An 18,566-nucleotide genomic window follows, 5' to 3' on the forward strand; every position below is an offset into this window, starting at 1 on the left:
TTCCTGTAGTGTTGTCACACATTCCAGAAATGCTTCACATTCTTAATATTGATTTGGTGTTTTCTAGAGTTCACGCATTACCCTAGAAGACCGAGAGATGAGGGACTGGTCCAGGGTTTCCCTGGAGACGGACCCATGCGTGGGTGTCACCAGGAGGGCGGTGCTTGACCTGGTGGACAAAGTTCTGATGGAGGCCAATAGACTCACCAAATCAGGTTGGTGTCAAGCATGTGTGAAATAATAAACATTTGTTACACACTCATGCTCCAATTATGATTATCATTATGATATTTAGTTCCAAAGGCCTTTCTATTATTTCTCATTTTTTGATCACTGATCAGCACCACACGAAATGTTTTTGGTGTGTGTGTGACATATTTCATAACACTAGCAATTATGAAATATGTCATGTCTACACACAGTTTTTATATACACACACAGTTTCAACAGGAGTTTCATATATTTTCCTTTGTTTCAACTTTCTACAGAGCTAAAAAGACTTCAAAAATACTCAGGTACGCATTTATTTTGACAGTTTCTCAAATGGGTGAATGTCTTCCCACCATGAGAGTCCATGAATGAAACGTGTTTTCTCTGCTGTTCCAGTGGATGTCACTCTGAACCCCCAGACGGCCCATGCCTACCTTATCCTTTCAGACGACAGGAGGCAAGTCAGACATGGTGACAAGCGGCAGGAAATCCTCGAAAGCCCTAAAAGGTTTGACCGCATGACCAACGTCCTGGCCAAGGAGAGCTTTCTCTCAGGCAGACACTACTGGGAGGTGGAGGTGGGCAGCAAAACCGAGTGGGACCTGGGTGTGGTCCGCCACTCGGTCAACAGAAAAGGGAAGTTCACGGTCTGCCCGGCTAATGGCTTCTGGACCGTGAGCCTGAGAAATGGGTGTCAGTACGTTGCCAACACATCGCCGCCCACCTCCCTGGCTCTGCGCCACAAGCCGAAGAGGATTGGCGTGTTCGTGGACTACGAGGAGGGAAGGACATCCTTCCTCTGCGTGGACAGCGGCGCCCACATCCACACGTTCATGGACGCGTTCACAGACAGGCTCCATCCTTTCTTTGGGCCTGGGAGGCCTCATGGAGGAAAGAACACAGCTCCTCTTACTGTCACCAGCAACTGCTGCAGCATCTGAATAGTATGTAGCCTTCTACAAAACCCAAACAACTATATATTCGACTAATCTCTCTGATTGCACAAAAAAGCTCACCTGTGTGTGCCTGAGATACATTCCTTGTGATTTATTTATATCTGATTCAAGTATTGAATATATGCCACCTAGTCATCTAAAATGTGAATAAATATGATATAATTTGCATGTACTGCGTCTGGTTCCATACTCTTAGGATATTTGAGGATTATATTTGGATCGGTGGAATTTCAAGATCGTATCATAAGTCACATAAACAGTGTCCTGGCATACATGGTTTCGGTCCCTATATCAACACGGTGTTTGACCGATTCTTTGCAGATACAGTATATCAGATCAGAGAAAAGATGTGAACAAAGACAGTCAGGCTTAGCCTCAGACTATTCAGGTAAGGAGGAAATGCAGAAGGTCATATCAGTCATTCTCAGCTATATATAAACCAGTGTAAAGAAAGCAGATAAAAAGAATGTTACATAAAACACAATCTGAAAGGAAACACTCAGAGACTACAATCATTAGGGACCCCTGCTGAACCCATAAAACATGAACATGGACTGGAAACAGAGGAAGATGAAAAGAGAGGCCTCACATAAAGTAACAAGAAGGCAAAAGATGAAAAAAGAAAGACAGAATGGATTGATGAGTGGGGTTTGGGGAGGTGGGGGGTTGGGTTCGAGGAGACCGAGGGCGAGAGAACAGCGGGGCATTGTGCAACAACGCCAGGCACTGGGAGACACACACTCAGACACATTCACGCATTCACACACGCTGACACGGGCGCGCTCGCATCGCATGCGCGTGCTTCTGCCCACTGCCCCTTCACACAGACCCTTCACTGGCATCCTGGAGGGCAGACCCTCGCTCCAGTCCCGTCCTCGCCACCTCCCAAACGGCCACCAGCAGCCAGGAGAAGCACACCTTCAGATCCAGAGCACCAGACTCCACCACCTGTGTGTCAAGGTTACCTATGAACCTTGGTGTTTAGGCAAACCGCATCTTATGTGTTTAGGCAAACCGCATCTTATCTAGTTGTACCAAATTGTCGACGGTTGATGCTGCAACACAAACGGGATCCAGGACTAACACAAGAAGACTTGGGAGAGAAATAAACAACACGCTCCACTCTGTAGGTAAGATATATGATGATCTCTGCGTTCTGGATCTTTATGTTCTATGTGATATGTATGCCACATATTTGTGCCACATGTAAGCTTATTGACACATTGTCAATAGGATGGTGTACACTGTACACACTGACCATTCTATAAAATCACAAAATCATTGACAGATATTCACATCCCTTGTTAACTTCAACACCAATGATGGGATGTGAGAAGTTTGTTTCTTTATTGAAGTGCTGTCCTGTTATGTATGGCAGATGTGGAGGGTGATTGACTTGCAGAGCAGGCATGAACAGACCCGGGTCTGCTTGGCCCACTCCAGAGCGTCCCATGAAAGCGTCTTGTGTTCAGGCGCGCCTCATGTTTTTCTGAGATAATCCACTCGCTCTGCCAGGCGTAGCTCTCCACCCACGGCGGTGTGAAAAGGACTCTTTCTCTCCTATTTTTCCTGGAATCCACTAATGTTCACTGTCCACGCCTGTTTCAAAATACTTATGATAAGGACAAGCTCAGTGATGTTTTAGATTATGCAAATGGTGAAAATACTGAGAATTAATAATAGATTGCCCAGACATGGTTTGGGCTTTTTTCTTATGGAGAGTGGACGATATGACAGCACATTGTTAGTTATTTGGTGAATGTGGCAACCCACGATGCTTGATTTTCACTGTTTGTCGCTTATCTGATTAACAGGCTCCATTCTGACAGCCCTCCTCAGTAGCTGAGTGGACAAGGAGAGCAAGAGGCAGAGGAAAAGAAGACAAAAATTGAAAACACTAGCCTGAAAGAGGTGAAGGTTTTAATCCATTCCACAGATTTTGAGTGGACTGTTCGCTCACCCTGAGAGACCAAAGAACAAGTTGCTAGTCACCATCGTCCTTTCATAGTCATGGCGACCACGGGCATGCAACTTCTTGGCCTGGTCATGTCCCTCATCGGCTGGGTCGGCGGCTTCCTGGTGTGCATCCTCCCCATGTGGCGCGTCACCGCCTTCATCGGCAACAACATCGTGACGGCGCAGATCACGTGGGAGGGCCTGTGGATGAACTGCATCGTCCAGAGCACCGGCGAGATCCAGTGCAAGGTGTACGACAGCCTGCTGGCCCTGCCGAGCGACATGCAGGCCGCCCGCGGCTTCACCGTGATGTCCGTGCTCCTGTGCTGCCTGGCGCTCACCCTGGGCGTGCTGGGCATCAAGTGCACGAAGTGCGTGGGCCACCCAAGCCTGGAGGCACGTCTGGCCCGAGTGGCCGGCGCCATGTTCGTCATCGCGGGCTTCCTCTACCTCGTGCCTGTCTGCTGGGCCGCCCACTCCATCATCAGGGATTTCTACGACCCGTTTGTGGCGGCGCCACACAAGCGTGAGTTGGGGCCTGCGCTCTACCTGGGCTGGGGTGCGTCCGCCCTGCTCCTGATCGGCGGCTCCCTGCTCTACGCCGGCTCCAGCCCCCCAGGGATTCCCTCCTCGCCCACCTTCAGCAGTGGGGAGAGCAGCCCGCGCCGGGGAGGGGGTGCCGCACAGGTCAAAGGTTACGTCTAACATCGCCGAACAACAGCTCTCACCCCAGGGATCCTCTCTCTTAGTATTCCCAATTGTAATAGATTGAATTTTAATGTTCCTATATGGTATTTTGTATCATGATCATGGCCTTGGTTACTGTCCAATGGAGGTTGTGAAGAGAAATGTGAAATCATGTAATTATTCCAACTCTTATGTCCTTCAATAACCCTGTCTATGTGTGTGTATAAAACAAATAAAGTCCTCCGTCCTTTAAAAGCTTTGTGCAAACTGTTTCAAAATCTGTCATTCTCGCTCAATGAGATAACCATTACGTTTCCGTGTTGAATTCTAAATCATTTAATAGTTTAGTTACTTAAACTAAAAAGTTATTAATGAGTGGGTTTGCTCAAATGAACTTTTAAAACATCATATACTTCATATGTACATTTTACATTCATATTTTAAGAAGACAAGAAAAAAACATATGTCTGTCTAACTCATTGATTCTGTTGTTAATAATGGAGAGACTATTCAAGTGGTAGAGCAATGTTTTTATACATGTATGGGTGTTCTCTCTATGTCTCTATGTCTCTCTCTCTCTCTCTCTCTCTCTTTCTCTGTACAGTAGCTCAGTCTCACACACACACACAGAGAGAGAGAGAGAGAGAGAGAGAGAGAGAGAGAGAGAGAAAGAGAGAGAGAGAGAGAGAAGGCACATATGTATTGTATATTAGGCCTACTATGTATTTCTCTGTTATTGTTACGGTGTAGCATGTCCAGGGTCAATAACACACGGTATATGGAATTGAGAATGCAGCATGTTATACTAAGAGGTGTTTTTACAGGGTTCAATTTAAGCAATTGCCTTCTGGCCCTAGACATGCAAAAGAGCAGCTCACCTGTGATGCTAACTGGTTGAAGCTAAGCATGTGAGGCTACTAAAATAAAGAGGGGGCTCATTACAATTTTATAATTTGTATAAACAGTTTTGTGTAAAAGTGACTTTTCTTGGCCAGTAAAAAGATACAAGGGGCCAGTGGGGGAAGGCTCTTACGTTGGACACTGGACACTGGTTCTTGGCCCCAAAGATCAGACGATGGCGTCTTGCTTTTTCTGGTACCACTGTGCACACTGGCCTCTTAGTGCAGGGACAAAAGGCTCCTCACTCTCCTAAGGTAATGACATCATCTGGTGTAGAATCACCCCGTCTCCCATTGTTTTGAAGCTGATGATAATGGAAGCCAATGCAATGTCAGGTCAACCATACCATATTGCTGATTCAGTGGGATATTCATTCACATGCAAGACAGGGAATGTTTTCCATTGTGTGTGTGTGTGCTTGTGTTTGTCAACTTTGTCGTCATAATTCCAATGTAAAAGAATCTTTAACATTGTTCTTGTTCACTGTCTGCTTTGTACCCATGCATATGTTGAAATCCTTCGAACAGTGCAGCAGGCTACCACTGTATGAAGCTCTGACTGCTGCCAAGCAGACAATGGTGTTTTGTAGTTTGAGTGCCATGTGGTGACTCACACATGACCTAATGGAGCTGGTCAACTGAGGAAGTAAAATAAAACCGTACTGTATGCGTCCTTTATTATTATGGAAAAGGTGTAGGAATTATTGTCCAATGCTTTTACAATGTAAGCTATAGGCTTTTGGCATAGGCCTACATGCGGAAATTAATAAACGCTGGATGACTCAAATAACTGATCATATTTTTTAAAGTATATGTCTTGAAAGTTATGTTATGTATTGACAGTTAAAGAACGTGACCCTTTAACCTACTCTTTAGAACCCATTCTGAAATTGACACTGGGAGGCGATATCAAAATAGGTTTGTGTACATTGCTGTTCACTCTAGTTCTAGATTGGCTACGAAACTCTACGACACGGGAAGCAGGAAGTTCGACGATAGACAACTTTGCTGCTTGGGTTGCATAGCTAGCGTTTCGTTGATCAAAACCATTGTAGTCGGCGAGTCGGAAACCTTGTATACATAATGGGAAAAGGTGGTGGAACCTTTGAGAGGCTTCTTGGTAAGATGCGTCTACAATAATTGTTTTATCGATCGGGTAACAACAACGTTACTTCCATTTCTGTATTGTTGTTTTTGACAGTCTAGAGATTCGGCTTGCTAGCTCCCCAGCTAGCAGGCTAACAAGCGTCGTCACCCATTGTTTACTGCCAAGTTGGGGCCTAATGACCAGGCTGCCACCTTTAAATGGTTGAATTAACCGATTTACCTTTGTCAGTTTTTACTTACCGGTTGATATAGACTGTTCATCCCCTCAGCACATTTGAGAGAGGTTTACTGCACGTATGGCGTCACACGGGCTGCGTCTAGCTGGCTGGTTCAGCTGATTTGCTCACCAGCTATCGCTAGCTGGCAAGACGCGAAGTTGGCGAACAAGCTATTCTCTGTCTCAATTAGTAAAATTCAGAGTGGCACTCCCATTCGAGTAGATAACTTGTGACGATTAGTTATATCGAAGACCTTTATAGGCAGAAGCCATTTAATGAAAGTAATTTAGTGAATACAATGTTTAATCGCACAAGCCAGACAGTGTATCTTTAAAGGGCGCATAGCCAATGTTAGCCATTATTAGCCGACACCTATTAACTTCGAGGAGGTTGGAATGTATAGCCAGGAAGCTATCAATGTTATAGTGAAATATGTTTCGGCCTTTCCAATGCATCTGATCGAAGAACTAACGTCGAAGCCAGTCGAAGAGCTAACGTTATCAGATGTTTACACTGTAACGTTAGTTCAGTGTTACATGTACAAGCAAGTATTTTTGTTAGGCCTACAGTTCTGACAGCAGTCTTGCCATTTTGTTCAGATGAATCACGATTTTTTTAAAGAGGAAAAAGGATGTTCTCGATTTGTTTTTATTGGTGTATTGCTTTAAGAAAGACAGGTTGGGGAAGTTGGGTTTGATAGCTATGTATTTTGCCAATCAGATGTTAATGCACTAGATTTCTCAGGCTAGAGAGAGAGACAGAGAGAGCCGACGCTTTGTTTATCACTCATATTTTTTATTTCGTTGTCATTCACCTTCAGACAAGGCCACAAGCCAGTTGTTACTGGAAACAGACTGGGAGTCCATTCTGCAGATCTGTGACCTCATCCGCCAAGGAGACACGCAGTAAGTAGCGCTCTCCACTCGACTTTATTATGCATGCTGTTCTGTTGTTACGACAGAGATGATATTCATGCATATGTCGGTTGAGATCAATGTTTGCCTTCTTCACCAGGGCGAAATACGCAATCGGTGCCATTAAAAAGAAGCTAAATGATAAGAATCCTCACGTGGCCCTCTATGCTCTTGAGGTGAGTGATGGAGGGTAACATTAGGCTACTGCTGGAAATATGGCTGCATCATGTCAATATCTGACATAGACTATTATATTTACACGATAATTATGTGAAATGTTCATCTGTTTGTACCTAAATGATTTCAGTATATTTCACTACTAAGAACATTTCAAAGCAGTGTTTTACTGTATAGTCCATGTGCTTGTTGCACTCCTATGTAACTATGTGATACTGTGTTATTTATTTGCAATGTCAATCATAATGTCTTTGCACAGGTGCTGGAGTCTGTTGTGAAGAACTGTGGACAGACAATCCATGATGAGGTGGCCAGCAAGCAGACCATGGAGGAGCTCAAAGAACTTCTTAAGGTGCCCTTTCTTCAATTCATTGTACTGATGGATAGATAGATAGATAGATAGGTTACTTCATTAAATGCCAAAAGGAAATTATGGTGTTACAGCAGCAATTCATAATAATATTACATATATCACACACATAGAAGTAAAAAATAAATACATTTAGGATATATGAAGTCTGTGCAATTGGTTGTAAACTGTGGATTGTCTCTCAGAATATGATACTCCTCTTGTGGCACAAAGGGGAGTTGTTGTAAATTGTTAAAACAATAGGCAGGAATGACTTTCTATATTGGACCTTATAACAGCTGAAAACCCTCTGTTGTCTGACAAGTAGTCCATGCAGCGGATTTTCAGCAACCAACTTTAGGGACTCTAGTGTACTTCCAAGCACAGAGTCAGCGCTTTTAAATTAAAGTTTAAAGTTTTAATTTATTTTTTTTACTAATTTAATTTCCATTCCAAATCATAATTTGGTAGTCTCTTGTCATATTACTTATTGAGGTGGTTGTGTGATCAAGACACAAGGTGTAGCACTTGGTGTGACTGTGTTTTGGCTGTGTTCACCCATCACGTTTTACATCATAAATGATTGTGGTCCATGAAAATGTTGGTTCTAAGAGGTAAATGAAGTGGTTAATGTTTGGTTTGGTTTGGTTAATGTTTGTAGTCATTGCTTACTGCTGACTTTACATAATCTCTCTGTATTATGGTATATTATATGGTGCTCTGTTACATTAACATGATGCTATTTGATAAGAGCAGTTGAGCTGATCTAGCTGTGTGTGTGTGTGAGAGAGAGAGAGTTTGTTGTTGAAGAATTGGTTGTCATTAGATTCCTTCCAGGAATGTGTTTTGTGGCCAGTTCTGAGATAGTTGGAGATTGAACAGCAATAAAGATTGTTTGCATACTGTGTCCATGCAGATGTTGAACAGCAGTGATTGTAAAAGTGACACCAAAGCTTTTCAAAATCCTGTGTCCAGAAAAGTGAACCCTCCTGTGGTAGGTTTTGTAAGGTTTGGCAGAATGATTTAAACTTTATTCCACCCCGGGGCATTTGTTTGGAATGATCGTCTGTATGCCTGCCATCGCTATGTGTGTGGATACAGGCCTCATTTAACCTCAGTCTTTGGATAAAAACAACATTGTTGTTTGGGGTCACATAAAGATAGCAAACTTTTTCTAAAACCCAGAAGCTGTAATTCATTGTGCAGTAATAATGTACATTATTGTCCACATTATGGATTATTTAATGAATGTTGTCGCAGCAGTAGTAAGCACTAGCCGTTTAAGCATTAACATATGAAATGTCATCATTACACCCAATATTGTACATATTAGGTGACATGGAAATGTAGTGTTGTCTTTTTTGCGTGTCCTTGGTGATGTATAAGTTGACATATTTGACTGTTTATGGTCCACAGTCTTCTCACACCCTGTACCTGTGTAAACCTTAATGGGTCACCAGGTTATTGCGGCATCGCCTGTATATAGTTTTTTCTCCTCGCCATCTTTCTCCTTCGTGCTGTGATCTGATTATTATGCCTGTGGACCTTAGGCCGAGCTGACTCATCCAGCATTTGACTTCCTGGTGATGTCATCAGATCACATGTTCTCAGAGACAGATTAGCCGAGGGGGGACTTCCTCTCTGGAGCCTGCACACTCAGGCTGAAAGCAAGAGCAGGGCTAGCACACACACAGACTGAGTAAACAACAGGCGCTGATGACTTTTTAAAATCACAAAAGCCCAGTGTTATGTGTGTGTGTGTGTGTGTGTATATAGTTGGATAATCGGAGGATTTTCAGGTAATTTTACTCCTTCAAACTTTGACTGGATTTGAATGTTGGGGATGGGGAAAAATGTTTGTATTTTATGGGAGTCATCAGGGTTAGACTGTCTGGCTTTAATTGCATGTGACTCTTTGTGTCGTCTGAAAGACAATTGGTGTATGTTATGTTAGACTTTGATAATGAGAGAGAGAGAGAGAGAGAGGGAGAGGGAGGTACATCATCTATTTGACTTCTTTTGCGTGTTGTATGTGCACAAACAATAGTTACATACCGTTTTATGATTCTATGTTAGTTTATGTTTTATATTTATATAGTGTATATGTTTTGGCAACACTGTTTCTCTTTAAATGGTCATGCCAATAAAGCTCATTGAATTTAATTGGCTGGGTGTGCTAGTTGCTAGTTTTCATGATGAGGTTTCCCCTTGCCTCAGAAACAGACGGAGCCGAATGTCAGGAACAAGATCCTCTACCTGATCCAGGCGTGGGCCCACGCCTTCCGCAACGAGCCAAAGTACAAGGTGGTCCAGGACACCTACCAGATAATGAAAGTGGAGGGTGAGGCAACAGCGCAGGCACAACACAAAGGGCTGTTCACACCAGGAACGATAACGATAAAGATAGAAAATACCATATTTATTCTGTTTTCTTATATTCTGTTGATACACTGCAAATATTTATATTATTCTTACTACTATGATAATGTTACTGCTACTACATTGCACATATCTGTACATGTTGTTCATACATTGTTCATATTACATAGCCATATTTATTCTGCTCTTATAAGGTAACTGCTAATACACTGCACATATTTATATTTAATTTATACTACTCCAAGCCACCTTCTGTAAATCAACTGTATACTACTGTCTACACTACACTATTTCTTGACCTGTCTGTGCACCACCTACCTATACTGATTTACTGAATTCTGATTGGCTGTTTATCATTCTGAATCGCTCTGAAAGTGATCCCAAATTATCTAGTTCTTCATTTCATTATCGTTACAGTTTCTCATCATTCGTATTAGCTAGGACAATACTTTTCTGCTGTTATCGTTATAGCTATCGTTCTTGGTGTGAACGGCCCTTTGGTTTGAGAAACCTTGCTCTGAAATCCCTTGTTTGTTTGTTTGTTTGTTTGTTTGAGTTTTGGTCATGATCTAACCACATGTCTGCTCACAGGACATGTGTTCCCTGAGTTCAAGGAGAGCGATGCCATGTTTGCGGCTGAGAGGGTAAGAGAGAAAGTTGCTTAACTTCTTTGTAAACTTGAAAGTATTCAAGCAGATTCATTCTTCAGTGGTTGACTAATATCTGTGTGTGTGTGTGTGTGTGTGTGTGTGTGTGTCATCAGGCCCCGGACTGGGTGGATGCAGAGGAGTGCCATCGCTGCAGAGTTCAGTTCGGAGTAATGACGCGCAAGGTGAGATTTCCTTAGTGTGTGTGTGTGAGAGAGAGACAGAGAGAGAGACAGAGATTGTGATTGAGAAACTGTGGTGTGGTGAATGTGTGTGTGTGTCATGGTGTGTGTCATGCTGACTTAACTCTACCCCTATATGCAGCACCACTGCAGAGCCTGTGGGCAGATCTTTTGTGGGAAGTGCTCCTCGAAGTACTCGACAATCCCCAAGTTTGGCATTGAGAAGGAAGTGAGAGTGTGTGAGCCCTGCTTCGAGCAGCTCAACAAGTGAGTTCTCACACACAGGACGATGGAGGCGTTTTTAGCAAAGCACCCATTTCATAACCACTCATTCTTTGAAATCTCTCTTACTTTCTTACTTGATTGTTACTGGGCTGTCTCAAAGTCTAACATAAAAAAACAGAACTCCATGTATGCATTCTTTGAATGTTCACACCAGCATGATACACTTGTAAGCATGAACTAAAGAGAGTATTTGTCTCCATCAGTACTGGGGCGCTTCTCTTCAGGACAGTGTTTCTGAGCACCCTGAGCTTTTGGCTGGTGCATTCTCTGTTTTTTGTTTTCCGTGGCTGCGTGCACGCATGTGTGTGTGTGCGCGCAGGTGTTTTTGGCTTGTTGAGTGTCTGCATACTGTGCTTGCCTGCCTGTCTGCAGAGATTTACACGGCTTGTGTGTTCCTCCCTGATCCCTTCTCCTCAGCAGCCACCCCTCCCTCTCTCCCCCTCCTAGGAAGTCCGAGGGCAAGGCCCCCAGCGTCGCGCCGTCCGAGCTTCCGCCCGAGTACCTGACTAGCCCTCTCTCCCAGCAGTCCCAGGTACCGACACACTGAATCAGTTTTAGGTTCTGAAACATGCTAAAATTATGCCGTGTTTACAAAAGCTGTCACAAGTCAAACATCTCCTCTTGCGGTCTGTCTCATAGATGGTTATGTTTTGTGGCATATATGCACAAACCCTACGCTCTCTGCTAGAGTGACACTTAAAAGCACCTGGGTGAGGAGATTTAGTACATAGTAAAACTCCAGAAGTTTAGAAAGTTTGTCTATCAGAATAGTTAGTCTTGACTCATAGTCTGCTGTTGCCATGTTATATTGTTACATTGCTGGTAACTTGTTACGAATGGATGCTTCCTACCAGTGCACTGAAGCACTGCCCTCTCTCGACCATTAGCTTTACAGTGGTTTGCTTTGGTAGTGATCTGTAGTCATTCTGACCATTTTGGAACAGCTGCAATGTGGGTTAAACAAGTTCTGTTGGATCATGATACTGTTTATGTTTAATGCTGATGTAATAAGCCATGTAACCGCAGTGAGCGTATAAAGCGAGTAAGGAACTGATCTGAGAACAGAGTGACGTGTTCTCACCTGCACATTCTCTGTGTTTCTGTCTCTGGTCTGGGATGCGACGGCTCCGCCACCACAGATGCCCCCGAAGCGCGACGAGGCGGCCCTGCAGGAGGAGGAGGAGCTGCAGCTCGCCATTGCCCTGTCTCAGAGTGAGGCCGAGGAGAAGGAGCGCATGGTGTGTAGCGCACACACACACATACACACACACACACACACACACTCACACTCAATCTCTCTTTCTGTCATACGCACACACACCCACGCACACACACAAACACTCTTTATCTGCTACTCTTTGTCGTCGTCCCCCCCCCCCTTCTCTCTCTCACACACACACACACACACACACACATAGACATAACAGCCCTCTTAAATTACATGTTTGTTTCCGGCCTAAACATCTTTACCACTCAAATCCTGATTTGGCTATTCTTGGGCTAGTGAATTCCAGTTGAACGAATTGAAATGGTGCATAGAAGGAGGCAATGGTCAGGCTGCTTGTGACCCCAGATTGACCTCTTTGAATACCCTTTGACCCCTCCCTGCTGCTGTTTCCTCCCACAGAGGCATAAGGGCTCCTATGGGGTGTACCCGAAAGCTGAGCCGACCCCCGTGACCTCGTCTGCCCCTCCTGTCAGCACCCTCTACTCCTCTCCAGTGGTAAGGTGTCTTCCTCTCCCTCCCAGTGAAGAACACTAAACATTGTCCTGTTCCACACACTGCAGCGCTATGCATTTATGTTCATGCAGATCAGCTGGCAGGATCATACAGATTGTTCAGACATTTGATCAGTAACCACATGCCTTTGGGATTTTAGGGTCCATGAGTGGGGCATTGGTTTACATTTTGTTCCACCTGTTAAGCTTGTGGAATATACCCTGATGAAGTCCTATGTTATTCCTATCACCTGGGACACTACTGAGCCTGTGATGTATTTGTTGTGAACACACAGTGTTGGAATGACCATTCTACTCAATTCTATGCCCGATGATGGGAGATAAATTACAGTAAAAAGGGGGCTTCAGAGAACCCTGTGTGACCCGAATGTGTCATTGAGATGCATTTTAGTGATGCTCGCTGATCTTCCTTTCCTATTGGAATCCTTAAAAACTGACCATCCTATTATTGTCAACATCTTTGATAAACTAGAAAGACTAAAGAACCAGAACTTGAATGTAGTTTTTTGCTGGGTCCCAGGCCATGTTGGTCTGAGAGGAAATGAGAAAGCGGACAGTGCTGCTAAGCAAGCCCTTAACGAAGAACTCACAGAATGTCAAATCCCTGCCTCAGATCTTAAACCTATATTGAACTCTTACATCACAGATAAGTGGCAATCTGAATGGGACCAATGCACCAACAATAAGCTATATGAAATCCATCCTACTGTAAGGAAGAGACTATTTTTTTCTTTTCAATCCAGACACGATCAAATAGTCTATACCAGATGCCGTATAGGACATTCAAGACTCACTCATAGCTTTCTATTGAGTGGTGAAGACTCTCCATTATGCCAATTTTGCAAAATGCCTCTGTCAGTGAGACATATTTTGATCTGTTGCCCTGCCTTGAGAACCAAAAGACAACAATTTTATCATCAAAATTCTATAGCTGATGTTTTTAGTAAGGTCCCACCTTTTGAAGTTTTTAGAATATCTTATTAGCATAGATTTTAAAAAACATATTTAAGTTTCTGTAACACACAGTGCTCTGGCCATTAAATAGCCTTAGTTGCGGAAATGGCCTTAAATTAAACAAACAAACAAACAAATCTTCCTTTCCTCTGCAGAACTCCTCTGCCCCTTCAGCTGAAGATGTGGATCCTGAGGTAAGACCAGACGCTTGCCATTCTAGAGCATACGTAATGGATCATCCAGCTGCAGTAGAACAGAATGTCCCATCTTCCTTAGCACAGAATGTCTAGCTTCTCTAGTGCAGAACATCTAGCCTCTAGTGCAGAACATCTAGCTTCCCTAGCGGAGAACATCTGGCTTCCTCATAGCCCAGATCACCCAGGTTACCCTACCCTGTACTGTTTTGTCCTGTACTCTCCAGCTGGCCCGATACCTCAACCGGACCTACTGGGAGAAGAAACAGGAAGAGGTGCGCAAAAGCCCCACCCCCTCTGCTCCAGCTCCTGTGCCATTGGCTGAAGCTCCTATGCCAATCAGCCAGCCCGTGGAGACCCACACACCTGTTGTTCAGCCAGTCAACATTGTGGAGGTAAATCTGAGTACTGAGACCCTCAGTAGAAAATAATCCATTTTATTTGCCTTGTGTTTTTTTTCAACAGTTATTACAGCTATTTTTCAACAGTTACTAGCCCCATTAAGCTCTGAAGGACTCTATTACAACATTTCTCTTTGTTTACAAAATCCTTTTTACTACCCTGCGAAGGACACCATGCTTTTCATCAAAGCTATATTTGGACTTTTTTAAAATAGTATACTTCTGAGTGTGGTCGATGCTTTTCCAGTTTAACCTTCAGACTAGCATCTGTGATAAAGGCAGCAGTTATCTGTGTGTGTGTGTGTGTGTGTGTGTGTGTGTGTGACCCCCTGACTCACACTGCCCTCTCTGCTCTGCTCGCCTCCTCAGCAGCAGTACCAGAACGGTGAGTCAGAGGAGAACCATGAGCAGTTCCTCAAGGCACTGCAGAACTCTGTCACCACCTTCTTGAACCGCATGAAGAGCAACCACATGCGCGGACGCAGCATCACCAACGACAGCGCTGTCCTCTCCCTCTTCCAGTCCATCAACAACATGCACCCGCAGCTGCTGGACATCCTCAACCAGCTGGACGAGAAGAGACGTGAGTGCTGACCCACACATAGTCAGTGTAACCTCTCACTGTGTGATGGTTTGCTGTTTCAGTATTATTAGTTTGTAATAGTCTGTTTAAATGAGGATTGCCACATTGCTGGACCCACACATAGGCCCCTAATTTATTTGGCAAAGCGCAAAGTCTGTCAGCAAAGCAAAATACAGCTTTTTTGTGGTATATATGTTTGCACTTCAATGTCTTGCCCCATGGTTTTAAACTAGCAATTAGATTTTGTCTAGTTATTCAGTTAGCTTTAGTTAGACTTAAGACTTTGCACTTTGCCCATCATTGTGGGCGGTGGTAGTGTAGTGGTTAAGGAGCTGGGCTAGTGTGCAGTAGCCTGAAAGTTGTCGGTTCAATTCCCGGCTTCCACCGTTGTGCCCTTGAGCAAGGCACTTAACCCCAAGTTGCTCCGGGGACAATGTGATCCCTTGTAATATAGCTGACATATGTAAGTCACTTTGGTCAAAAAGTGTCTGCTAAATGTAATGTAATGTAATGTAATGTAATTGTAATAAGGGCCCATAGTCATTATAACCTCTCACTGTGTGATGGTTTGGTGTTTCAGTATTATTACCGGTAGTTTGTATTATGCTGTTTAAATGAGCATTGTCATAAGGTGCTTTACAGATACTTAAGGCTAGTTTGTGCCTGTGGTGATGTTTTATTAAGATTGCCAGTTTATGCTGTTGTTACCATCCTGCATCTTAGCACATCAGGTCATGTATGAAGGCAGGAAGTGAATGGAATGTTCACTCATTACTGTAGGTTCACAAGTTATTCAACCAGCGGGCTCTTTTGGTTTTCCTTAGTGTTAATGGAGAACATTTACTGCTGTCTGCGTGTGTGTTCCTGAGCCATTTAATGCTGCTTACTTATTTTCCTCTCCCTGTCGTGTGTCCTCTGGTCAGTATACTACGAGGGTCTGCAGGACAAGCTGGCCCAGGTGAGAGATGCGCGCGCGGCCCTGAACGCGCTGCGGGACGAGCACCGGGAGAAGCTGCGACGTGCTGCCGAGGAGGCCGAGAGGCAGAGACAGATCCAGCTGGCCCAGAAACTAGACGTCATGAGGCAGAAGAAACAGGTAAGCGAGAGGCAAGAGGGAGACCTTGTGCCCACATCAACTCTAATGACTAATGCCTCAGACCTTCTGGAGGGCCTGTCCAAAACAATCAAAAGTCCCTCGTTAGTCAGCCTTTGTCTATGATGATGTGTGATTGGATGTGGAGCGAGTATGCTGATCTGTGATTGGCTGCCGTGGCGCAGGAGTACCTGGAGATGCAGCGTCAGCTGGCCATCCAGAGGCTGCAGGAGCAGGAGAAGGAGCGGCAGATGCGCCTGGAGCAGCAGAAGCACACCATCCAGATGAGGGCGCAGATGCCTGCCTTCTCACTGCCTTACGCACAGGTCAGCGTCCGTCTACCGCCACACTGTTACACTCTCCTGATACAGAGATCTCTCACATACATACTTATTATACCGTAATTTCCCAACTATTAGTTCTTATGCATTCATTTTGCTAAATTTCTTCAGCTTTGAGGTTAATACACGGGGGGCTGTTAACATGGTATTAATATGGTTTAGTTTTTTAACTTGCATAAAACACAGCTTAGACACAATGTGGCTAATACACAGGAAATTACTGAATCCCTATTTTCAATACTTCTTATGTGTCCTGCACCATTTCACCAAGTCAAATTCCTTGATTTTTCTTTTTTCTTGACAATAAAATGATGCTGATTCTGGCACCAAGGCAAATCAGTGTGTTGATATCTAAACTGAGTGTGGATAGTGTGAACATGTCATACACTTGGCTTGAGTGACCGCTGCTGTTTGGAACTGCTTCCACCCAATTACTGTTGTTGTGTAACCATTGTGGTAACAGAGACCATAAGAGAGCATATTCATTATTCAAAATGTCTTTTATCATTTCACAATGGTCGTTGTTTGTGGTACTTTTAGGTAGGGATTAGAAACGGTTCAAAAAACGAAAATGAAAACCGGAAACAAACACAGTTTTCAGATGAACGTAACCGAAAACGGGAACAAAACCAATTTCACTTGCGCCGGAGTAAAAACTTTATTTTGAATTTTAGATAACCGGTCAATAACGGTATTTATCGTTCCGATTAACCTTTGTTTGAATATTATTCATAGTCCATTGGCTTGGAAAGACACCTGCCCACAAAATGTTCCCCAGACCCCTTATAGGATCAATTTAGTCAGATGTTATGAAACATAGGCTACCAGAGACACTAGGAAAACATATACCAGTATAGGCCTGTCATGTAGTTAGTAGCACCACACATACAGTAGGTTAGGCTATTACAGGGCTTAAAGCAAAGACATATTCTCTGCCTGAAGTTAGGCTATCAGACAAGATTTAATATTATAGGCCTGCTTTCAAATCTTGCCCCATGCCTGAATTCAAACACAGTGATTTTAACAGAGTGCTTTGATTTAAAGGGACACCAGGCAACGTTTTTGTGTTAATTATTCATCTTTGTATGTCGGTATATGGTTAAATGACTCATTACAGGGCGAATGAAGACTCTCTCGCCCGCCCCTACTGCCTGTAGGAAGAATATCCCGCTTGCAAGTTCAGTGTATCGTACCCGCCGACCGAAGCAGGATCAGTTTACATCCTGCATCCACAGCACAGAGGCAGGCTAACGAAACGCTAGCGATTGTTGCAAACGTGCGTATAATGGCAGAGCCGGCGAAGAAGCAGCGAAAACCCTTGATGGAAGATGCAAAGAAAAGGAAAAGAGCTTCAGATCGAGCGAGGGGGAGTTTCGTAGAGAAAAAGCATCAGGCTTGCCTGGTGTCCCTTTAAGCTTAAAGGCTGTTGGGCAAAAAAAAGCGTATAGTATTGTGCCACCGGCCATAAATCAATTTGTAAAGACAATGTCATTTTTAAAGGAACGTTATTGAGTGTTCTTCTGTAACGTTCTAACCGGTTACCATTTAGAGGAGAGGCCTTGAAACACTGGAACAGGAACGAAAAAATAATGTTTTTGCTCAGAACGAACCAAAATCTGTTTTCAGTCCCTCCTTTTAGGAAATGCACCCTTGTGTGCGTGTGCGGTTCTGACCTAGTGAAACTGATCGTGGTGATTTTTATTTTTCATTAAAGGAGCAGGTAATTCAATACCCCCCTCTTGTGTTGCGGTGTGTGTAGATGCAGTCACTTCCCCCTAACGTGGCAGGAGGGGTGGTGTACCAACCTGCCGGCCCCCCCAGTTACCCCGGCACCTTCAGCCCCGCTGGCTCCGTGGAGGGCTCCCCCATGCACAACGTCTACATGGGCCAGCCCGGACAGACTGGAGGCCCCTACCAGGCCATGCCCCCGACAGGTGAGGGGCATCAGACACTGCTCTGCTTTTGAAATGCCCTAAATGTCCCACAGTGACTAAGTCTTATAAAAGATTTAATATCCAGGTATAATTCTGCATTTCTCTAAAAGACGTGAACTGTCTTCATCTATACATCAATTACAACTGCAGATGCAGATGTAAATTAGCCTAATGCTAACTCTGTTACAATGCATCCAATGTTGAAAATTCTACATGGTCGCTAACAAATAAGTTGAATAAATACAAGATATCCACTTTTGAAAAACTCAAGTTTGGAGAGAACTATTTCTCTTATTTATCCAGCACTATATTCTATTGAAACCCAGTGCAGGGAGGTGGGAGAGATAAGCAAGCCGGGCC

At 44.0% G+C, this 18,566-nt stretch overlaps 4 protein-coding genes across 24 annotated transcripts in view; 3 read left to right on the top strand and 1 right to left on the bottom strand.

Moving 5' to 3' along the window:
• btr02 (bloodthirsty-related gene family, member 2) overlaps positions 1-1,334 on the top strand; it is a 4,134-nt gene extending 2,800 nt beyond the window's left edge. Inside the window, exons 5-7 of the mRNA XM_042087348.1 lie at positions 68-215; positions 489-515; positions 607-1,334. Of these exons, the coding sequence (XP_041943282.1) occupies positions 68-215; positions 489-515; positions 607-1,151 (720 nt within the window). The 3' untranslated portion in view covers positions 1,152-1,334. The remainder of the gene's footprint in view (positions 1-67; positions 216-488; positions 516-606) is intronic.
• rsad1 (radical S-adenosyl methionine domain containing 1) overlaps positions 1-6,377 on the bottom strand; it is an 18,357-nt gene extending 11,980 nt beyond the window's left edge. Inside the window, exons 1-2 of one of the 2 annotated variants that reach the window (XM_042087346.1) lie at positions 6,056-6,377; positions 4,843-5,013 (exon numbers count right to left, since the gene is read on the bottom strand). The gene's annotated coding sequence lies outside the window, so the exon portion shown is untranslated. Of the gene's footprint in view, positions 1-4,842; positions 5,196-6,055 lie in introns of those variants that run through there. The other variant, XM_042087347.1, reaches the window with a different exon arrangement.
• On the top strand, positions 1,825-4,060 carry cldnk (claudin k). 2 transcript variants are annotated; one of them, XM_042087378.1, is made up of 2 exons: positions 1,825-2,296; positions 2,981-4,060. In XM_042087378.1, the coding sequence occupies exon 2, from the start codon at positions 3,177-3,179 to the stop codon at positions 3,825-3,827; it is 651 nt and encodes a 216-aa protein (XP_041943312.1). In that variant the 5' UTR covers positions 1,825-2,296; positions 2,981-3,176; the 3' UTR covers positions 3,828-4,060. The 2 variants fall into 2 exon arrangements, with proteins under 2 accessions (XP_041943312.1, XP_041943313.1); XM_042087379.1 differs by having other exon boundaries at positions 1,825-2,292.
• hgs (hepatocyte growth factor-regulated tyrosine kinase substrate) overlaps positions 5,670-18,566 on the top strand; it is an 18,644-nt gene continuing 5,747 nt past the window's right edge. The window contains exons 1-18 of one of the 19 annotated variants that reach the window (XM_042087283.1): positions 5,670-5,828; positions 6,854-6,938; positions 7,048-7,123; positions 7,384-7,476; positions 8,390-8,467; positions 9,691-9,814; positions 10,444-10,496; positions 10,616-10,684; positions 10,824-10,948; positions 11,369-11,498; positions 12,076-12,204; positions 12,594-12,689; positions 13,816-13,854; positions 14,082-14,249; positions 14,628-14,838; positions 15,762-15,934; positions 16,117-16,257; positions 18,032-18,206. In XM_042087283.1, the coding sequence (XP_041943217.1) occupies positions 5,792-5,828; positions 6,854-6,938; positions 7,048-7,123; positions 7,384-7,476; positions 8,390-8,467; positions 9,691-9,814; positions 10,444-10,496; positions 10,616-10,684; positions 10,824-10,948; positions 11,369-11,498; positions 12,076-12,204; positions 12,594-12,689; positions 13,816-13,854; positions 14,082-14,249; positions 14,628-14,838; positions 15,762-15,934; positions 16,117-16,257; positions 18,032-18,206 (2,002 nt within the window). In that variant the 5' untranslated portion in view covers positions 5,670-5,791. Of the gene's footprint in view, positions 5,829-6,853; positions 6,939-7,047; positions 7,124-7,383; positions 7,477-8,389; positions 8,468-8,825; positions 9,273-9,690; positions 9,815-10,443; positions 10,497-10,615; positions 10,685-10,823; positions 10,949-11,368; positions 11,499-12,075; positions 12,205-12,593; positions 12,690-13,815; positions 13,855-14,081; positions 14,250-14,624; positions 14,839-15,761; positions 15,935-16,116; positions 16,258-18,031; positions 18,207-18,566 lie in introns of those variants that run through there. The other 18 variants (XM_042087282.1, XM_042087286.1, XM_042087284.1 and 15 more) reach the window with 18 other exon arrangements.

This window comes from Alosa sapidissima, chromosome 3 (genome assembly GCF_018492685.1).
Source record: "Alosa sapidissima isolate fAloSap1 chromosome 3, fAloSap1.pri, whole genome shotgun sequence".
NCBI classification, from domain to species: domain Eukaryota; kingdom Metazoa; phylum Chordata; class Actinopteri; order Clupeiformes; family Clupeidae; genus Alosa; species Alosa sapidissima.